General features: G+C 51.3%; 2 protein-coding genes and 1 pseudogene across 3 annotated transcripts; all 3 read left to right on the top strand.

Moving 5' to 3' along the window:
- The first annotated feature begins 1,349 nt into the window (after positions 1–1,349).
- LOC129559538 (putative inactive 1-aminocyclopropane-1-carboxylate synthase-like protein 2 pseudogene) lies at positions 1,350–3,218 on the top strand (annotated as a pseudogene).
- Positions 3,219–4,441: 1,223 nt separating this feature from the next.
- On the top strand, positions 4,442–8,136 carry TMED9 (transmembrane p24 trafficking protein 9). Its single transcript, XM_055430956.2, has 5 exons — positions 4,442–4,653; positions 4,826–4,926; positions 5,700–5,825; positions 6,182–6,328; positions 7,298–8,136. Exons 1-5 carry the CDS (start codon positions 4,470–4,472, stop codon positions 7,445–7,447), a joined length of 708 nt encoding a protein of 235 aa, XP_055286931.2. The 5' UTR covers positions 4,442–4,469; the 3' UTR covers positions 7,448–8,136.
- Positions 8,137–11,336: 3,200 nt separating this feature from the next.
- On the top strand, positions 11,337–20,104 carry B4GALT7 (beta-1,4-galactosyltransferase 7). 2 transcript variants are annotated; one of them, XM_055428959.2, is made up of 7 exons: positions 11,337–11,500; positions 13,224–13,379; positions 15,073–15,432; positions 17,119–17,344; positions 18,419–18,502; positions 18,749–18,853; positions 19,412–20,104. In XM_055428959.2, the coding sequence occupies exons 1-7, from the start codon at positions 11,451–11,453 to the stop codon at positions 19,565–19,567; spliced, it is 1,137 nt and encodes a 378-aa protein (XP_055284934.1). In that variant the 5' UTR covers positions 11,337–11,450; the 3' UTR covers positions 19,568–20,104. The 2 variants fall into 2 exon arrangements, with proteins under 2 accessions (XP_055284934.1, XP_055284935.1); XM_055428960.2 differs by lacking the exon at positions 13,224–13,379 and having other exon boundaries at positions 11,341–11,500.
- Positions 20,105–20,365: the final 261 nt, after the last annotated feature.

Genomic DNA, 20,365 nt, shown 5'->3' with positions numbered 1-20,365 from the left:
CATGGACCTAATATTCCACAGTTTATTGTGATCCACACAGTCAAGGCTTTGGCATAGTCAATGAAGCAGAAATAGATGTTTTTCTGGAACTCTCTTGCTTTCTCCATGATCCAGCGGATGTTGGCAATTTGATCTCTGGTGCCTCTGCCTTTTCTAAAACCTGCTTGAACATCTGGAAGTTCACAGTTCACATATTGCTGAAGCCTGGCTTGGAGAATTTTGAGCATGACTTTACTAGCGTGTGAGATGAGTGCAATTGTGTAGTAGTTTGAGCATTCTTTGGCATTGCCTTTCTTTGGGATTGGAATGAAGACTGACCTTTTCCAGTCCTGTGGCCACTGCTGAGTTTTCCAAATTTGCTGGCATATTGAGTGCAGCACTTTCACAGCATCATCTTTCAGGATTTGAAATAGCTCAACTGGAATTCCATCACCTCCACTAGCTTTGTTCGTAGTGATACTATCTAAGGCCCACTTGACTTCACATTCCAAGATGTCTGGCTCTAAATTATGACCAACCTAGATAGTATATTAAAAAGCAGAGACATTACTTTGCCAACAAAGGTCTGCCTAGTCAAGGCTATGGTTTTTCCCGTGGTCATGTATGGATGTGAGAGTTGGACTGTGAAGAAAGCTGATCGCCGAAGAATTGATGCTTTTGAACTGTGGTGCTGGAGAAGACTCTTGAGAGTCCCTTGGACTGCAAGGAGATCCAACCAGTCCATTCTAAAGGAGATCAATCCTGGGTGTTCATTGGAAGGACTGATGCTAAAGCTGAAACTCCAATACTTTGGCCACCTCATGTGACGAGTTGACTCACTGGAAAAGACTCTGATGCTGGGAGGGATTGGGGGCGGGAGGAGACGGGGACGACAGAGAAGGAGATGGCTGGATGGCATCACCGACTCGATGGACATGAGTTTGAGTGAACTCCGGGAGTTGGTGATGGACAGGGAGGCCTGGCGTGCTGTGATTCATGGGGTCGCAAAGAATGGGGACACGACTGAGCGACTGAAGTGAACATTCCAGGTTCCTTTGCAATATTGCTATTTACAGCATTGGACTTACTTCCATCACCAGTCACATCCACAGCTGGGCCTTGTTTTTGCTTTGGCTCGTCTCTGCATTCTTTCTGGAGTTATTTCTCCACTGATCTCCAATAGCATATTGGGCACCTACCGACCTGGGGAGTTCATCTTTCAGTGTCCTATCTTTTTGCCTTTTCATCCTGTTCATGGGGTTCTCAAGGCAAGAATACTGAAGTTGTCGTAAGCAGGCTTCCTGAGAGGCCGACGTGGTGGAGCGGTCTCTGAGGCCCCCAATGATTAAAGGATTTTGACCAGAGCAGAGATGAGTGGAAACAAGGAGAGCAGTTCCAGCCAGCCTGCTGAGGCCAGTGGGAACACCCAGAGTACGAGTGGCCTATCAGACACCCCCCACACGCCCTGTGTCCAGATGAGGGACCAGGCCTTCAAATAAGGCAGCATCCACACCCAGCTGATGGAGATGGTGCTGACCTTGCGGCAGACTGTGGAGGATCACATTGCGCAGCTGACAACCAGACCTCAGCAGCAGGACCTGGCGCTGGAGGAGCAGTGGCACGGTCAGGCCATCAGGCAGCAGGAGGCACTCCTGGGTCGCTTATTGTTCCAGATCGTCAGCTTCCTGCCGGCTGGGGCCCCAGGCGACCAGAGCGTCCAACCACCTTGTACATCCATGGACTCCAGGGGTGATGTCAGAGGTGGGCAGCAAGTCCAAGCAAACAGGCAGACTGGCCAGATGTTCTACCAAGAGAGTGATTTTGAAAATACAGTTATCACCTATGACCTTTCCAACCGTGGGATTGACATCTCTGCCTTATACCACTTGAGCTTCCAGGACTATGACACCTACCAAGGGAACAAATACCACAAGGACAAGAATACCTTGGGCTACATCAACCTTGGTACCAGTGAGAACAAGCTCTGTACTGATCTGCAGGCTGAGAGGTTGAGTCAGAGTGACATGACCTACATTGACAAAGATCTACTGCAGTATGCTGATTGGAGAGGGCAACCATTCCTGCGGAAAGAAGTGGCCCAGTTCCTGACCTTCTACTGTAAGACACCTGAGCTCCTTGACCCAGAAAAATGTGGTCGTTCTAAATGGCTGCTCTGCTGTCTTCTCTGCTCTGGCCATGGTTCTGTGTGATCCAGGTGAGGCCTTTCTGGTCCCCACCCCCTCCCATGGGGGCTTCGCCTTTAGCACCCACCTGTATGGGAAAGTCAAGCTGGTTCCCATCCACCTGGAGAGGCAGGTCACTGAGGCAAATGGCTATCCCTTCCAGCTCACTGTGGATAAGCTGGAGCAAGCCCTGCTCGGGGCTAAGATTGAGGGGAAAAAGGTCAGAGGTCTTGTGCTAATCAACCCTCAGAATCCTCTGGGAGATGTCTACTCCCAAGAGTCCATGATGGAATATCTGGGATTTGCCAAGAAGTACAACCTCCACGTGATTGTAGATGAGATGTACATGCTGTCTGTGTTTGATGAAGCCATCACATTCCACAGCGTTCTGAGCATGAATAGTCTGCCTGATCCCAACAGGACCCACGTGATCTGGGGTACCAGCAAGGATTTCTGCATCTCTGGCTTCCGCTTTGGCGCTCTGTACACCCACAACAGGGAGGTGGCCTCTGCCATGAGCTGCTTTGGTTACCTCCACAGCATCTCTGGCATCGCCCAGTACAAGCTGTGTCAGCTGCTTCAGGACAGAGAATGGATTGACAATATATACCAGTTATCACTTCCGGCTGCAGGAGGCTCACAGGTATGTCACTCACAAGCTAAAGACATTGAAGGTCCCTTTCCTCAATCGTGGCTCTGGCCTCTATGTCTGGATCAACTTGAAACAGTACCTGGAGCCGTGCACGTTTGAGGAAGAGCTGCTCCTCCATCACCGCTTCCTGGACCACAAGCTGATCTTGTCCCTGGGCAAGACCTTCATGTGCAAGGAGCCTGGCTGGTTCTGCCTCGTCTTTGCAGCCAGGTCCCACCTGCTAAGAAGTGCCATGCGTCGGTTCCAGCAGAAGCAGGCACAGGAGCGTAGAGTGAAGCAACTGGAGGATGCAATGAAGGAGGAAGTGTCCACTGCCCAGCCAGAGGCTCCAGCCAGTCCCGCTCTCAAGAAGTCCTGATGTCATCCTCGGATCTGGAAGGCTGGGCGCTGGCCTGGAGCTGTGACCAAACAGTGGGCTCCTCCAGGCATGAGTGCGTTTGACCCCACCATCAGCCCCCTTATGCACCTGTCATTTTGGAAGCTTTACATCTTCTTAGTCTCTACAAACCATTGTGTGTGTGCAAAATGTTTTTATGGGGATTCTGGTGGGAAAGCCTAGAGGAGGAATAAAGGGAGCTCTCTGGGTCCCTGTTTAGGTGGGTTAGCTTTTATATTCTGTATCTAATAAATTCCATATTCTTTAAAAAAAGAATACTGAAGTTGTTTGCCATTCCCTTCTTTAGTGGACCACATTTGTCAGAACTCTTCACCATGACCTGTCCATTCTAGGTGGACCTAGATGGCATGGCTCATAGTTTCATCGAGTTAGACAAGGCTGTGGTCCATGTGATCAGTTTGGTTAGTTTCCTGTGATTGTGGTTTTCTGTCTGTCTGCCCTCTGATGGACAAGGGTAAGAGGCTTATGGAAGCTTCCTGATGGGAACTTATATCAAATGTTGATACCTCAGTGAAAATGAAAGTCACTCAGTCACTCAGTCACCCCCATAGACTATACGTGTCCATGGAATATACATATCAACGGACCATGGAGTCCATGGAATTCTCCAGGCCAGAATACTGGAGTGGGTTGCCTATCCCTTTTCCAGCAGATCTTCCGAACCCAGGAATCGAACTAGGGTCTCTTGCATTGCAGGCGGATTCTTTACCAACTGAGCTATCAGGGAAGATAGGGATATCTCTAAAAAGCTTAACTTTAAAAATACCTGAAAGTATTATCATAAAATGTTATCATTTGTTAATTCTGTAATTATTTGTTAATTCTGAGTGGTGGTTACAACAGCAGTAATATAGCATGTAGTTAAAACAGCACAAATGAAAACAAGGAGAAGCAAGCCCAGAGCGGCAGTTCCTATCCGCAGGGAAGTCAAGCATCCTAGATTAGGCTTCTGTCCCTTATCATAATTCGCTTGCCGACTCAAAGTACGTTAGTTTCATCATCTGTAAAACAAAACAAACTGATAATCAACACCAGTCACTGGGCGGCGATGACAGCTAAAGGGAAAAAAATCCAATTCTGCAGCTCTAAATCGGCCCTAGATAGAAGCGGCGCCCCAATCAGATACTGCCGCGCCGCGGCCTCGGAGCATCTGGGACTTGTAGTCCACCCGGCGGAACTCGCTGTCCCGGCAGGTCCCGCGGCGGCGGCAGGGCTACGTGGCGCGGCAGACTGCGCCTGCGCGGGCAGGTGGGGCAAGATGGCTGCTGAGCGGAGCTTGTGGGTCGTCGGGCTCTGCCCTGGGTCCCGGTTGGGTAGGGTCGTTCGGGTCCTCCTCCTACTGCTGTGGTTTGCGACTCGCGGAGGTGCGCTGTACTTCCACATTGGGGAGACGGAAAAAAAGTGCTTTATTGAGGAGATTCCGGACGAAACCATGGTTATAGGTACGGGGGAAGGGAGAGAGTTTCGAGACCGCGGTCTTGGGGTGGGGGTGGGGGGAGTGCGGGAGAGTCATGTCTTCAGAGCCGGGAGCAGGCTGCCTCGCAGTGCCCTGGCCACCGTGGACCCGGCGCCACCTCGCGCTCCTCAGACTGGGCTCGCCCCGCTTCCCTCCAGGAAACTACCGGACGCAGCTGTATGACAAGCAGCGAGAGGAGTACCAGCCGGCCACCCCTGGACTTGGCATGTTCGTGGAGGTTAAAGACCCAGAGGATAAAGTGAGTCGGCCTCTTAGCCCCGCTGAGCCCCGCGCCCCGCACCCCCCACCCCGCTTTGCACTTGGGCGCCAGATCAAGCAGGCACTGGTACTTCCCCTCATAGTTTCCGCATCTGCTAAACTGGTGAAAGAAACAGTTGGTACTATGGGAAGAACCTGCGTTTTCACTCCAGTCTAACTTTGGGCTGTTTCGGTGCTAGCTGCTTCTGTCAACTTGTTACTGATCTCAGTGCGACTCCGCCAAGTCAGGTGCTTTCCCTGAGCCATTTTTCTAGGTCTGTGAAATAGAAATTCATCCAACTTACAGATGTGATGGGTGGGTTAATTATGGTGCAGGAAACCAAAGAGCTTTGTTGGCTCTAAAGCTGTGGCAAAAAGACTTTAGGATATCAGGGAGCAGGGTACTTTCCAAAAACAAGGAGCAGCTTGTAATTTGACAAATAAGGATGTTAAACCATATCCGAAACCAACCAAACAAAACCGTTTAGCTGTCACCTTTCACTTAGAAGAATCACGGTGAAAGAGTTGAAAGGGCATGAGTTATGAGTAAAGTCAAGAGCTTTCCAAGAGTGGCCGCATGCCAACTGCATGTCAGTCTCTTCATCCTTCCTCCAGATAGCTCAAAGGCAAGTTTTTGGCAACTGCTGCTAAGCAGCATTGGAACTTTTAGTGTTGTGGGATGTCTCTGCTTGTCACCTTTTAAGGCACTTAGAGCCTTAAGCACCGTTCAACCTTATCCCGGCTGTAATACTCATTGAAGTCTTTGCTCTCCAGGTTATCCTGGCCCGGCAGTATGGCTCTGAAGGCAGATTCACCTTCACCTCCCATACCCCTGGCGAGCATCAGATCTGTCTTCACTCCAATTCCACCAAGTTCTCTCTTTTTGCTGGAGGCATGCTGGTAAGTGGGCCCGTGTTGGATTCTTTCAACCTATAGCTCGTCAAGACTGGGACCTGGTGGTACTGTCGGTGACTATGTCAGACTTTGGGTCTCTTTCTTAATACAACTGGGTTTCCAGTGAACTTTAACGGGGTGGTTGCAGAGCTTTCTGTATATGCTTTGGTGAGAGCATCAGCCAAGACTTATTCTTGCCTTTGGGCCTCGAGCCCCATAGGGCCAGACACTGAGGAGGCCTCAGTCAGTGCTGGCTAAATGAACAAATGAAGAAAGGTGGGAGGACCAGCTGGTAGGCCCTGGCAGAAGACAGAGCAGGGCTACCTGAGTCTCCCAACCGTCCTTGTCTTGCTTGTCTCCAGAGAGTTCACCTGGACATCCAGGTAGGTGAACACGCCAACGACTATGCAGAAATTGCTGCCAAAGACAAGTTGAGTGAGCTGCAGCTGCGAGTGCGACAGCTGGTCGAGCAAGTGGAGCAGATCCAGAAAGAGCAGAACTATCAGCGGGTGAGTGGCTGGGCCAGGAGCAGGGGCCTCTTCCCAGAGGCTGCCCACTGGCTTGGCCAGGAGCTGCACGTCAGGTTCATTAGAATACAAGGGACCTGTGTCTGTGCTGTACCGCCAGCCTGAAGATGGGGCGGGTATTACTGACTCGACTTTGTAACTGAGAAGACAGTCTCTTAAGAGGCTGTCATCGTCTTATTAGGAGCCACACAAAGTGGCAGGGCAAGAATTGATACCAGCACCTTGGGTGTTCTTTCCATGGTTCTCAGTGCTCCCAGGATTAGGGGTTTCAAACTCACTTGTGTCCCAGAGCCAGGTCTGTACCATGAATGGCTCTGTGACCATAAAAACTGGTAGAATAGCGACCTATCTAGACGGGAACAGCTGCTTTTGTCAGCTGAGGACAGCATTGCAGAATTCCTCGCCCAGGGTTTTAAGAGATACTTACAGGTCCAGGTTTTTGTGTTTTTTGACGTAAAAAATTCTGAGTTTTAAATGTTGTCTAAACACTGTGTGAGCCTATAAAATACATGTGTTGGCTCAATTCAGCCCCTGGACCACCAGTTTGCAACCTGTGCGCACAGAATGCAAGAAGCATTTTGGGAGACCCAGGCAGAGGGCTCAGAGCAAATCCATTTCTGAGCGTCCCAGGACAGCTCTGTCTGATAAGAGTAATGCTACAGCGACTTTACCACTCCTCCAGGCATCACGGTAGGACCAGGTGAGGGCTGTACCTGACAGATGAGCCAATGGACCTGGGAGAAATGAATGGGTTACCCAGGGGCATATGGCTGGTGACGATGAAGACAATTCGTTCCCAGGTGGGGTGGTTTTTTCCAGACACTTGCAACTGGAACCTGGGCAAAGTTAGCTGGTCCTGGGGCATCCTTTGGAGAGGGAACCCAGTGGTTCTAGTGGCCCCAGATGAGGCCCAGCCAACTCAGGCTTCTCTTCTGTCTTCCCTTCCCACAGTGGCGAGAGGAACGCTTCCGGCAGACCAGTGAAAGCACCAACCAAAGAGTGCTGTGGTGGTCCATCCTGCAGACCCTCATCCTTGTAGCCATCGGTGTGTGGCAGATGAGACACCTCAAGAGTTTCTTTGAAGCCAAGAAGCTGGTGTAGCCATCCCAGGCTTCCCAGGCCAGCCTTCCTCCCTGGCTGGGGAAGAAAGGATCTCCTGGACTGACTTCTCTCTGGCAGGAGGACTGGTTTCCAGCCATGGGTATTTGGAGGGGAGAGGGGCCATAGCTCAAGCCGAGGGCAGCAGCTTGGCTGGCTAATACTGAGCAGGTGGTTTGGTAAATGCCTGCCCCCTCCCCGGGCCCTTTGCAGTAATCTGGTGAAGCCACCAGCAGCCCTACTGACACCTCAGAATCACAGTGTTACTGATCAGGGATGTGAGCCTGTTGTCTGGGGTGACTGAGGGGAAGGGAGCGGGTGGGCAAGCCAGACTTCCTTCTGTCTTCCTTTGCTAACTTGGAATTTTGACCAGGTTGGGGCATAGCTGTGATTCCCTGCCACCCAGGAAACCTCACTATTCCCTCCTTGGGCCTAGACCCAGCCTGCTGATCCGGGGTGTGTGTGTCAATTGAGGGTGGGGTATAGGGAGTTGCAGTGTGGGAAAGTAGCCCTGAGGTTGACCCCAGGTTCTTCACCTGGTTGTTCTTTTGGGGACTAAAGAAACTGGGGTCAGGCCAAGCAGAGGCCTTGGTGCTGGTTGGGGATGGGGCCTGCAGAGTCTTAGTTACTGATTTCATTTTCAATAAGTCTAGGTTTGTTATATTGGTTTCCCAATAAAAAAAAAAAATTGACTTCTTGTCCAGTGTAGTTACTCTACTGCCAGTGGGCATAGCACTGTAGGGTGCTTGAAGGAATGTCAAGTTTTTCCATTGGGCAAAGCACTTCACATTCTAAGACGAGTATCCACCTGTGGACTTCATTCCTTTCATCCTATCCATACATTCTAGTGGCAGTGGGTGGTGGTTTTACCCAAAATCATGCAATAAGTAAGTTGTGCAGTTGGTGCTAAAATCCACACCATTTCTTCTATGTACTTGCCACCTCACCAACCTTTCCAAAGCAGGTGGACAGAATTGTTCTGGTGCTTCAAAAAAGTGCCCAGTTAGTGAAGGTAGTGTGCATTGATCAGAGGAGTGCAACACGTGTGGGAAGATCCGAAAGCCCTGGGCTGGGGGCAAGAGGAAGGTACTGATAGGCTTAACCAACAGTATGGAATTTCCACAAGGACTGTGAAGGAGAGGAAGGATTCTGATAAGGCGGACAGGGGTGATTGAAGGGAACAGAGGCAAACAGCTGGTGTGGCGATAGACGGGCGTTGTTTCGTCTAGAGTTGAGGGGACAATGAGAAAGCTGGAAAGGAAAGTTGGTTAGTATTAGAAAGTTGAATCCCAGGTGAGAGATTTGGACATTGCCAAGTGTTCAACAGAGTTTTGAGTATTAGAACCCTATGAAAATAAATATGAGGAAGGTTAACTTCCTCTGGGTCAGCCATAAAGAATCCTCCTGCCAATGCGGGAGACCTGAGTTCGATCCCTTGGTCGGGCAAATCCCCTGGAGAAGGAAACAGCACCCACTTCTTGCCTGGGAAATGCCATGGACAGAGAGGAGCCTGGCAGGGTACAGTCAATGGGTTTGCAGAGTCAGACATGATTTAGCGACTAAACAACAATCTAACAGTATGTAATGAGATAGGGTGGGAAGGCAAGTTTGGGGACTAGAACTGCTAGGAGAATGTAGTCTGAACACACTACCACCTAGACCTCCATGTTTAGGGAGAAAAAAAAAAAAACAGCTTTAAGTGACAGAAAAACTGTGACGATAATTAACCTTATTACTAACATCATTCAGTAGTACGGTATATTTGTTAAAAATGAATTAACCAGTAGGGATGTGCTAAGTCCTTTCAGTCATATACGACCCTGAGCCTGCCCGCCAGGGATTTCCCAGGCAAGAATACTGGAGTGGGTTGCCATTTCCTTCTCCAGGGTGAACCAATAGGGATAGTCCATGCTTTGTGCAGATTTCCTTAGCTGTTACCTTGTGTCTTTTTTGTTCCAAGAGCTCATGTAGGAGATACCATTGTTACATTTAGTTGTCTTTTCTCCTTGGGCCCTTCTTGGCTGTGACAGTTTCTCAGACTTTCCTTGTTTATTGACTTCACAGTTTTCAGGAGTACTGGTCAGGTATTTTGTAGAATTTCTCTGAATTGCAATTGCTATGATTTTCTCATAATTAGACTGGTGTCCTGGGTTTTTGAAAGAGCACAGAAAGAAAGTGTCATTCTCATCCCATCATATTAACGTTATCAACGTGACTGGATATCACAGTTTAAAATTAGTTAAGGGGCTTCCCTGTGGCTCAGTGGTGAGGAATTTGCCTGTTAATACAAGAAACATGGGTTCGATCCCTGATCTGGGAAGATTCTACTTGCCAAGGAGCAACTAAGCCCATGTGCCAGAACTATTGAGTCTGTACTCTAGAGCCTGGGAGCCCCAACTACTGAAGCCAAGTGCTCAGAACAAGAACAAGCCTGTGCTCAGAACAAGAGGCCACTGCAACGAGAAACCTGCACAACACAGCTAGAGAGTAGCTCCCACTTATTATAGCAACCAGATAAAAGGTCAAGCAACAACGAAGGCCCAACACAGTCAAAAAATAAAATTTATTTAAAAGATTGTTAATTTGAATTTTTACATGAAATCTGATTTCTTGAGGTAGATCTGATACTAGAGGGGCTTCATTCTGAGATGACAACAATTGGCTGGATTGAAGAGTCCCCTTAAGGTGAGTTTGTGCTTTCCAGGCCAGTCCTATCTCCCAGTTTCCATCATTGGCCTTACCTGACTGGTCTCTGCAGGGGTCACCCTTGCCTTTGTCATCAGCTAAATCAAGGCCGGATTTGTCAAGGTTTTAGTGTAAGGTGTGGTGACCTGGGAGAGCTCAGCAGGAAGGGACCAAAGGGGGCTGCCAGGAATGATTAATTTCCTACACATAGTGAAGTCCTCTCAGAACCAGTTGAGCTCTGGTTGAGATCATAGACTGTGCAACCAAACTACCTGGGCTTATAGTCTGAACTGCCTCTTCGTGCCTTAGTTCACTCGTTAAAGAGGGCATAAATACAACACACATAAAGACAGAGATAGCAGTAGTAAAGAATTTGGAAAAATGACTGGCACGTAGTAAGAACTCAATGGATGTTATTAGCTATTTATTAGAAACCTTAAAGTTTGCCTGGAAGAACAGAGGAGATCAAGTCTAACTTTCCCATTCTCTTTTCCTAGGTGGAAAGCTGGCCCAAGCAGGGGCTAAGTTCCCACTGTTAACAAGGCCAATATGGAAAGTCAATTTTACTCCCTTCTTCAGTTCTCAACTCAGCTCCACGAAATACTCCTCCCCTGGATGACAGCTGTCATTTATGTAGCATTGATGGTTGTGTCCATCACTTCACCAAATGTGTGCATTTCTCCTTTAATCCTCACAACAACCATATATATCAGGAACCATTTATATACTCAGGTGAGGAAACATAAGCAGATTGTGTCTTGCCCCAAAACACAACCAAACTAGGTGAGTCAGGTTTCAAATCCAGCCAATCTGTCTTTAATACCAGTCTCCAAACTACTACTTGAGGTAGTAGGCTGAACGCAAGACAGCCTTGAGCTTGGCCCTGCCCACCTCCAAGCTTGTTTGGACAAAGAATGCACTCGGGGTGACGGCAGGACTACTCAGACGCGCTCCCCGCCTTCCCCTGGGAAGAGGAAGATTATCCCAGGGCGCTGGTTTGGAAATCTGGAGTTTAAATCCAGTCCCAGCCCGTTGACTTGAGCGCTCTCCGGGGCCTCAACCTCTTGAGACCTCCAGCGGTCCCCGGAAGGAAATTTCCAGTTCAGGCGGTTGCGCGTTCACGTCTTCCTTCGGGCGCGGAACCTTTGACACCACAGCTTCGGGGAGTAGACGGCGTAGACGGAGCAACGGACCCAACGGACCAAGGGGCGGGGCGGACGGGCTTAGGCGGGGCGGGAGGCGGAGGCGCCGCGTAGGCCAGGGAGGCCGGGCTGGCCCGGCTTGGGAGCTCTGTCCCCATGTGCCGCCGCCTCCCCCAACGATGTTCCCCTCCCGGAGAAAAGCGGCGCAACTGCCCTGGGAGGACGGCAGGTGAGCTCGGCGGCCGGCCTGGTCCCCGTCCTCCCGGGTGCCAGTTCTTTCCGGGCCACCGCGAGGAATCTCGGAGCCCGAGGCCGTTGTGACTCCGTCTCTGCGGGGCTCTCTGAGGGTCTGTGTTTCTCCTTGGGGGTCTCTCTCTGTATTTGGGTTTCTGTTTCTCTCTGCGTCTCCGTCACTCAGCAGGTCTGTATTTCTCCTTTCATTTCCCTTTGTGAGTTTCTGTCCCTCTGTGCGAGTCTCTTGTTATGAGTCTCAGTGTTTTTCCACTGACTTCAATTTTTATGCGGGTCTTAAAGTCTGTTGACCTTTCTCAGTGGATCTCTTGTCTGTCCCTTGTTTCAGAAGGTCTGTATTTCCTTTCTCTGGTCTCTGCCTCCCCTATCACATGCCTGTAGATTCAGACCCTACACTTGTGCTTCCCCATTCTTTGCTGACCCCCCAGAAGAATACACCAGACAGAAGCTCTGTGCTCTGCCTTGCTGGCCACTGCCTGGCTGGGACTAAGTTCTCCTCAGACTTAACATTATTTCATTTCCAGTGCAGCTGTACTTGAATGTGGCCTGCCCCATGTGTTAGGTGTGGGGTTGACCCAGACCTTAGTTAGTGGTTGTCACTAAAGCAGAATGGGGATGAGCTATTTGGTCATTAAGACTGGAAGGGATGCTCAGACTTCGGTCTTGAGATGTACCCTCAAGTCTTCTCAGAACACATGGTAGTGGATCTGCACCTGGTGAATGACAACCCTTTTCCTGTATGTCTGTTAAGTTTGCCCAAAGGTGCCCAAAGACTGGAATATAGTGGGCTCAACTCTTTATCTTTGGGAATTTTTCAGACTTGGTGTTGAAGTAAGAAGACAGGAATATAGTAGAAGGCCTAGACTGTGGATTTAGGCCTGGACTAGAATCCTCTTTAATAACTATGTGACCAGAGCCAACTTAATCTACCTTCTCAGCTCTTCCATCTCTGAAACATGGATCATAATATCTCTTCTGCAGGTCTATATGAAGATATAAAGGAGATCACACATATATAAAAGTCTTGACACTATGCTTGGCACAGAGAAGGTGCCAGTTATCTTCCAGTTACTTTTGCAGTTTGGAGGTGCTGTAGTCAGAGCAGCTGAGTAGTCAAACCTGTGTCACTAAGGTTTGTGTGAGGGAAGAAAGGAAAGGTTATAGAGAATTTCCATTTCCTAATTTCTTCCTAAGAATTTTAGGAAGACAACCATATTCCACAAAACTTTACTGGTATCACTTCATGCTTTTGACACAGGGGTACAAAGATCCACGCAACAGATGCATACTGAGGTAGCAATTAAGAGTGTTGGCTCTGGAAACAGCCTGTCTGGGTTTGAATTACTCTCTTATTAGCTTTGGACACATACTGATGAAAGAGACAAAAATCTCTGGTCGGCCTCCCCACCGCCAGAAAGAGGGTGGCTTGGGCCTGGTAGCTGCTGAGACTGCAGATCTGGAGTTTGCCACCAGGTGGCACCAGAAGCAATTGTCAGTGTTCACTGTCCTGAGGAATTGGGATTCAGCTCTGAATTCAGTTGTTCAGTGATTTGGGCCCTTGCAGCACAGGAAGAGTGTCTGTGGGAATGTGACCCTAATAGGAAGAGAAAGCTGGACCGAGGGGACAGAAGGTGAAAGTGCATGGAGTACCCAATCCGTGCCACACCCCTGGATAATGGTCATTGCTTCTTCTCCCGAAGGTGGGATATTTCCTCATGTCCATCTCCCCGGTCTCTACCCCACCCCCAGCAAGAGCCCAGAGGGAGGATCTATAGAGGCTCCAGCCTTCCCAGGCCAATAGCAGGATTGGCCTCTGCTCCTCCCCAGCGGAAACCCCCACCACATGACAATGGGGGGTAAGTCAGAAGTCCTGCAAGGTTGTCTTGCCACGCTCCCTCCCTGCTGTGTGTGAGACCTGGGCCTGGCTTCAGGGTTGCTTCCAGTTGGCAGTTGTGCCTCTGGAGAGAGACAGGAGTTGGTCTGGCTTTAGTGTGTGACAAGCATGCCCTGAATGCTTGATTCCTTCCTGTAACTCACTTAGCAAGCCCTCTACTATATGACTTGTGCTAAGTACACAGCTGTGAATCTGATTACCTGTGAAGAAGAAGACAGGCAGGGACACAGGTGAAAACAAATGCTTCAAGGAGGGCAGTACCGGATACTCCAGGAACACAAAGGAAGGAGCATGTATCTCAGTCTGTTGTGTATGTGGGAGTAGGGGGTGACACTGCTGGCCATGACATTGGAGTTTGGCCTTGAAGGATCCTTGAAGGATCAAGGTGCAGATAAAATAAGGGAAGCCATTTTAGGCAGAAGCAGCAGACTGTGAGGGCTAGAGCAGGAAGGAATATGATGAGTGGAGAAACTGAATTGCTCAGTGTGTAGCACTGTGTGAGTGGCAGGGAGCAACTGGAGATGGGGCCAGGTTACAGAGGGATTTGACTGTCAGATCACGGAGTTTGCCCAGTATCTTGTAAACAGGAAGATCATCCCATGAGATTTGAAGGGGTCTGAACAGGGCAAGGACCAGGTGAGACTTGAACTAAAAGGTAGGCAGTGTGTGAGAGAAGAACAGAGGGTACTTAGGAGGTAGAATCTATACGCTCTGGTAGCTAATTGATAATTCTCAGAGGTTATAAAGTAAATTGCTTTGCTGATTATTTCAGAAGACAGGAAGCTGCGATTTTCTTGGATTCCTTAGTTCCTTCACTGCCCTCAGGAACTTCCAGAGAGAGGGGCAAAGAAACCAGATGAATTCCATCCATTTCTTTGTTTTTCCCAGCGCTACCCCAGAGTGTAAGATACTCTGCTGTTCTTCCAGCTTCTGAAAGGTGCCTGGGTGCTGTTCGCAGCCCTCAGCTTTCTTTCCCTCTTGTGTTTCTCATCTTTTGTCACATGAGCTGCCCTGGACTGAAGCTTTGAGATGCATTCTGTGAACTGCCTTTGTTGGTTTGGGCCTCACATTGGTTTGGGGACAGACCTGATCTTCCCAGAGTGAACAGTGGTCTTTTCACTGGGGCTGAAACGGTGAAACAGCTTCCCTCTTTGGGGGAGCTTTCTGGTCTGAGAAGTAAGATGAAGCCAAGGTTTCTGATGAAGGTGAACCTGCAGGGGAACAGGTAGAAGGCAGTGTGTGGGGTCTCTAAGGTGGGCGTCTGCCTTCGGCTCTGGACATGAGATGTTGTCTTGGGGAGGGGCAAGTGCAAGGGACAAGGAATCTCTTCCCTGCCCTCGAGCAGCTCTTGGTCTGATCTGGACTCAGGCACAGAAAGTAAGACAGCATCAAGCGAGTGGGGCAGCTCCGAGACCTGCGAGTGTTTGGAGGGCCTCCTGGAGGTGGGGTGGCTCAGGCTGAACCTAGAGCTGTAAGCAGGATTCTGATGCATGGAAGCAGCACAAACAAAAGCACTAAAGTTGCTTCTGCACTAATTCCCAAGTGCTTGGGGCCGACCAGTCACATGTGGCTTACTTGTGGGAAGCCGGAGAAGGGAGTGTTACAGGACCTTGGCTCACCTCGCCCTTCTGACTCGCTCCTTGTTCTTGTCCCAGGTCCAGGTTGATTCCCAGTGGCCTCCCCCGGAAATGTTCCGTCTTCCACCTCTTTGTTGCCTGTCTCTTACTGGGCTTCCTGTCCCTGCTCTGGCTGCAGCTCAGCTGCTCTGGGGACGTAGCCCGGGCAGCCAGGGGACAAGCACAGGAGGCCCCAGGCCCATCGCGGGCCTGCCCGCCAGAGCCACCTCGCGAGCACTGGGAGGCTGAGTGGTGGGGCCCCCACCGCCTGGCAGTGCTGGTGCCCTTCCGCGAGCGCTTCGAGGAGCTGCTGGTCTTTGTGCCGCACATGCACCGCTTCCTGAGCAGGAAGAAGATCCCGCACCACATCTACGTGCTCAACCAGGTGGATCACTTCAGGTAGGGGGCGCCGCCGAGCCGGCACCCGCTCCCCCGGGCCTCGCCGTGCCCTGGCCTCTCCCTTGCCTACTCCCTTTCCCGACAGCGGTCCAGTACCAGGTAGCCCCAGCCCGTGGAAGGCCACCGGGGCCGCAGCGGAATGGTGGGAGGTGCTCAACCCCTCTCACTGGGTGTGGTGGGAATCTGGGGGGAGGGTTTGGGACTGGGGAGGCCCCGGATCTGGTTTCCATTTTACAAAGGTCCCTGTGGCTGCTATTTGTGTACTAGGCCATACCAGGACAAGAAGGGGAGTGAGAGACCTGTTGGGCAGGCGTTGCCCTCATTGCCGTCGTGGCAGACACGGTGGAGAGAAGCAATGTGGAGGAAGTGCAGGCAGGGCTTGCTGGTGGATTAGCTGCAGGGATTAGGGAAAGAGAAGGGTCAAGGGCGTGGCTTAAGGTTGTTCAAAATCTGGCATTAACTTAAAATCCTTGCCCTCACCCAAAACTGCTCCCCTCCGTGATCACAGTCGGTGCATTGCACCGCCCACCCCCACCTCCGTTTCCTCAGCTCAGTCCCACCAGGGAACACACTTCAGCAGTTCCTGGAACCCGCTGGGTCCTTTAGTCCACGATCCTCCCAGTGTTCTCTGCCTTCCTCCTGACCTGACCTCTACTTTCTCCTGACCTGACTTGACTACAACTGAATCCCTGATTTCCCACCCGCCCCTGACCTGCTTCTCCTGCCCTCTTCCTCATTTTAGGAGATGGAAACTCCACCCTCCCAGCTTCTCAGGCCAGAAGGTGCTGAGATCGTCCTCCACTCCTGCTCTCTCACACAACATGTCTAGTCCACCAGCACAGTGTGTCTAGCATCTGCCCTCCTATCATCCCCACTGCCACCTGAGTTAAGGCATCATCAGTTCATGCCTACATTATTGCAGCAGCCTCTTAACCTGTCTCCCTGCTTCCACCCCTCACCTTCCAGGCTCTTCTCATCATACCAGCTAGAGTGATCCTGTTAAACACTGAGCCACTGCACATGATGCCTTCACTCTTAGCCCTTCAGTGGTTCGTCGTCTCATCCATGGTCAAAGCCCATGTCTTTCAGGGACCTGTCACCCTCTGACCTCACTCCCTAAAACCTCACTCACTCTGCTTGACCACACTGCTGATCGCTCCAGCCTCCAGCCTTGGGAGTCATTTTCCCCTCTGCTCGGAGCCCCATTCCCGTGATTTCCACCGGGCTCATTCGCTCAGGCCTTCAGGTTTCTGCTCACATATCACTCCGTTCGCTGGCTCTCCCTGACCGCCTCGTCTAAAAGGACAGCCCTGACCTGCCAGCATGTTTTATTCTTCTCACATTGCTTTACCGTTCTTCTCAACATTTACCACTCACTGGCTTGTTGCATGTTTACTCAAGTTGTTTTTTTTTGTCTTATTAGAATGTCGGCTCCTTGAGGCCAGGGCTTTGATTTCTCACAGCCGTAATGCCCGTGCTCTGAACAGTTTCTGGACTTAGCAGGTTCTTGGTAAACATTCATTAGAGGAGTGGAGGAGCAGCTGGGCAGCCCTGTAGTGAAGTTGGCATTGAGCCGGAGGGCAGCATGGGTACTGGGGTCTGTTGCTGTGGAGGACAGGCTCTCACGTAGAGGCTCGGGGAGAGCAAGCTTGCTGCCTCCCTGCCCAGCTTTGGTACCCTGCACAGGTTCAACCGAGCAGCACTCATCAACGTGGGCTTCCTGGAAAGTGGCAACAGCACAGACTACATTGCCATGCACGACGTGGACCTGCTCCCTCTCAATGAGGAACTGGACTATGGCTTCCCAGAGGCTGGGCCCTTCCACGTGGCCTCCCCAGAGCTCCACCCGCTCTACCACTACAAGACCTACGTTGGTGGCATCCTGCTGCTTTCCAAGCAGCACTACCAGCTGGTGAGGCCTGGCATGCCTGCTCTGCTCAGAGCCAGGCAACACCTACCTGGATGGGGGGGTGTGGCCAGAGGCGTGGCAGTTCTAGGGCTCAATAGATGGAGAATCCTTCCTTCCTAGGGCCAACAGGGGAGCCCAGGGCTAGCCAGAGGCATGAGAGAGGAGCAGGACCAAGCAATCCAGTTAGGGAGGGTTTCTGCCTCAGTAACAGAACCCCCCATGTGAACTAGCTTCAGAAGCCCTGTTCTTTGCCTCACAAAATGGAAAAGTCTGCTCAGCCTATCTGACAGTTGTCACCAGGACGCCATTTCACTTTCCATCTCTCAGCTCTGCCTTCTCTAGACTGAATTTACTTTCAGACATTCGGGATGCAACGTAGTGGTAGCTGCAACCTGCATCTGTCTAGACCCAAGTCCAGTGGAAAATGTAGCTCCCTTTCTCAGCAGCCCAGACAGCAGTCCCATAGCTTCTCCACGCTGGCTCTTGATTGGCCTGCCTTGAGTCGTGGCTAATCCCTGAATCAGTCACTGTGGTAGGGGTGGGAATGGGATGGTGGGGTGGGAAGAACTGAGTGGCTTAGACCCCCATCTCTTGCTCCTCTGTTCAATCTGTGGCTGAAGCCAGCTTAATGTAAATGAAGGCTAAAGTCATGGCAAAAATAAATGTCTGCCATCTGATTTCAGACACTGTCTCTGTCTTCCATACAGAGGAAGAGACAAGGGCAGAGAGACCCTCAGGAGAAATGGGAGTAGGGGACCAGGCAGAAATAGAGCAGGAGCTGGCACTGTGTCCATCATCAGCTCCTCAGAGGTCCCCTCCCAGCAGTCAGACATTTTTGAGAAACTGTTCATCTCACACAAATCCAAGGCTCCATTAGAACAGGCAAAGGAACCTGGGGTGTGCTGACTGTTCCCCACTGGTACCACAGAGGTTGTAAGAACCAAAAACATGAGCTTTGGGGGAGGAGGAGGAAAGGGGGCCTGGCCTGGCCCCACTTGGGCTTGGGACCCCCAAGTAGGAGACCAAAGAGCATCCCTGGGAGGATGGGGCAAGTGACACTGCCTGTCTTTGCATCAGTGCAACGGGATGTCCAACCGCTTCTGGGGCTGGGGCCGAGAAGATGATGAGTTCTACCGGCGCATCAAAGGAGCTGGGCTCCAGGTAATGCTCCCCCCAACCCCCCACTTCCTCGGCCATCATGGCAGTCCTGGGGTTCTTCTCTGCCGTCAGATGAAGTTCCTGGGGCTGGGAGATGGCACCCCTGGTTCCAATCCCAGCCCTGCCCCCGACTAGCATACCTCTCTTAAGGAATGGGAATACAGGCCCCTGCCTGTGGGCTGTTGCCTAGTGGTGAGGGCCAGGGCTCCAGGAGAGGCAGCCTGATCCAGCTTCCTTTGGCCTCCTTAGCTTTTCCGCCCTTCGGGTATCACAACTGGGTACAAGACATTCCGCCACCTGCACGACCCAGCCTGGAGGAAGAGAGACCAGAAGCGCATCGCGGCTCAAAAACAGGTGATGGCTGATCTCTTGATCAGGGTGGACAGGTGCTGGCCGGTCCCTTGATCAGGGTAGATATGTGGTATGTAGGGAACCAGTGGGCCCAAGCTTTTCACCAAGTTCTCATTGTGCCCAAACGGTCCCATCCTCCCTTGCTTGGCCCAGGTCATTGTGGGCATTCTGCTTGGGCACGGGGCCCTCTTCTGGTAGCTGCCATGGCCCCTGGGCCTTGTGGGTCAGCTAAGACATCAGAGGCCATTTAGGCTATGTGTATCAGTTGGGGTGGGGACAAGACTCAACTGAAGGTGCCAGAATCCCAGGCTGACCTGAGACACAGGAGTCCACATCTCTCAAATAGCCTCTTCTCTCAGAGCCAGATTAGTTGAACTAGAAAACCCTTGCTCTCCTGCTCATGGGGATGTGCAGCCATGGGCAGGAGACTTCCTATCTCTGAGCTTCCCTTTCCCCTCTGTGGGGATCATAGGACCTCTGATGACGAGATCATGGGGGATCAGTGGACAGCTGGCACCTACAAAACCCTGAGTACATGCTCTCTCCCCGCTTCCTTCTCAGGAGCAGTTCAAGGTGGACCGGGAGGGAGGCCTGAGCACTGTGAAGTACCGTGTGGATTCCCGTACAGCCCTGTCTGTGGGCGGGGCCCCCTGCACTGTGCTCAACATCCTGTTGGACTGTGACCAGGCCGCCACTCCATGGTGCACATTCAGCTGAATTGGCTGGACAGTAAGGAAGCTTGTGCCTATAGGCCACACTGCTACTCAAGCCCAGGACAAAGCCTTGGCCCAGGCCCAGCTCCAGTAGGACATGGAGTGGCCTGAAGCAATGGCCAGCCAGCCACATGTTTGCAGCAACCTGGTTCCCGAAGGCAGGCTTGAGCCAGGACAGGACACACACAGGATGCCTGGGATGCTACCAGCAATAAAGAGTGATGGGGAGATGCTGGGACGTGGCTCCCAACTGGGACTCTCCACCCTGCCTTACTGCTTGCCTGCCCTGCCCTACCCTCCTCTGTGTGCCGAGATCTGCAAGTTCTTCCCTTTGGACTGCCTCATGCAGAGATACAGTTTAGAAGCCAGGCCACTGATGTGGGTGGCCAGGGCCAACAGGAGGGTTGAAACTGCAGAGACCAGTGTGCAGGCCCTACAAAGGGGGCGGCTGAGACCAGCTCTGGCTGGTTGTCACCATGCAGGAATGTGGGCCTAGTGTTGCCCGCTCTTCTGAATTTTCAAAAGAAACTAGAATTCTGGGTTCTTGAGTGAAATTGGTTAATTTTTAAATGATAGCAACTAATTCAAACTTTTAAAAAGTACTGCAGGCCAAACCTGTGGCTGAGGGGGAAGGGAATGGGGCAAAAGAAGACATTTTTCTTAGTTAAAAGCTGGCAAGGAGTTGGGGCAGGGCTGGGGACGATGAGGCCAGGGGAAGCTCAGGTGGGAGAGAAGCCCAAGGCACAAGGTCCCTGTTCCCTCCCTCAGCCCAAGGGGTGCTTCATCCTGTCTCACTAAAATA

Source organism: Moschus berezovskii, chromosome 8, assembly GCF_049115385.1.
Source record: "Moschus berezovskii isolate FMDL1 chromosome 8, NW_MosBer_1.0, whole genome shotgun sequence".
NCBI lineage: Eukaryota > Metazoa > Chordata > Mammalia > Artiodactyla > Moschidae > Moschus > Moschus berezovskii.
Note: the sequence above shows the minus strand (reverse complement) of the source record. Positions and strands in the feature narration are given on the sequence as shown.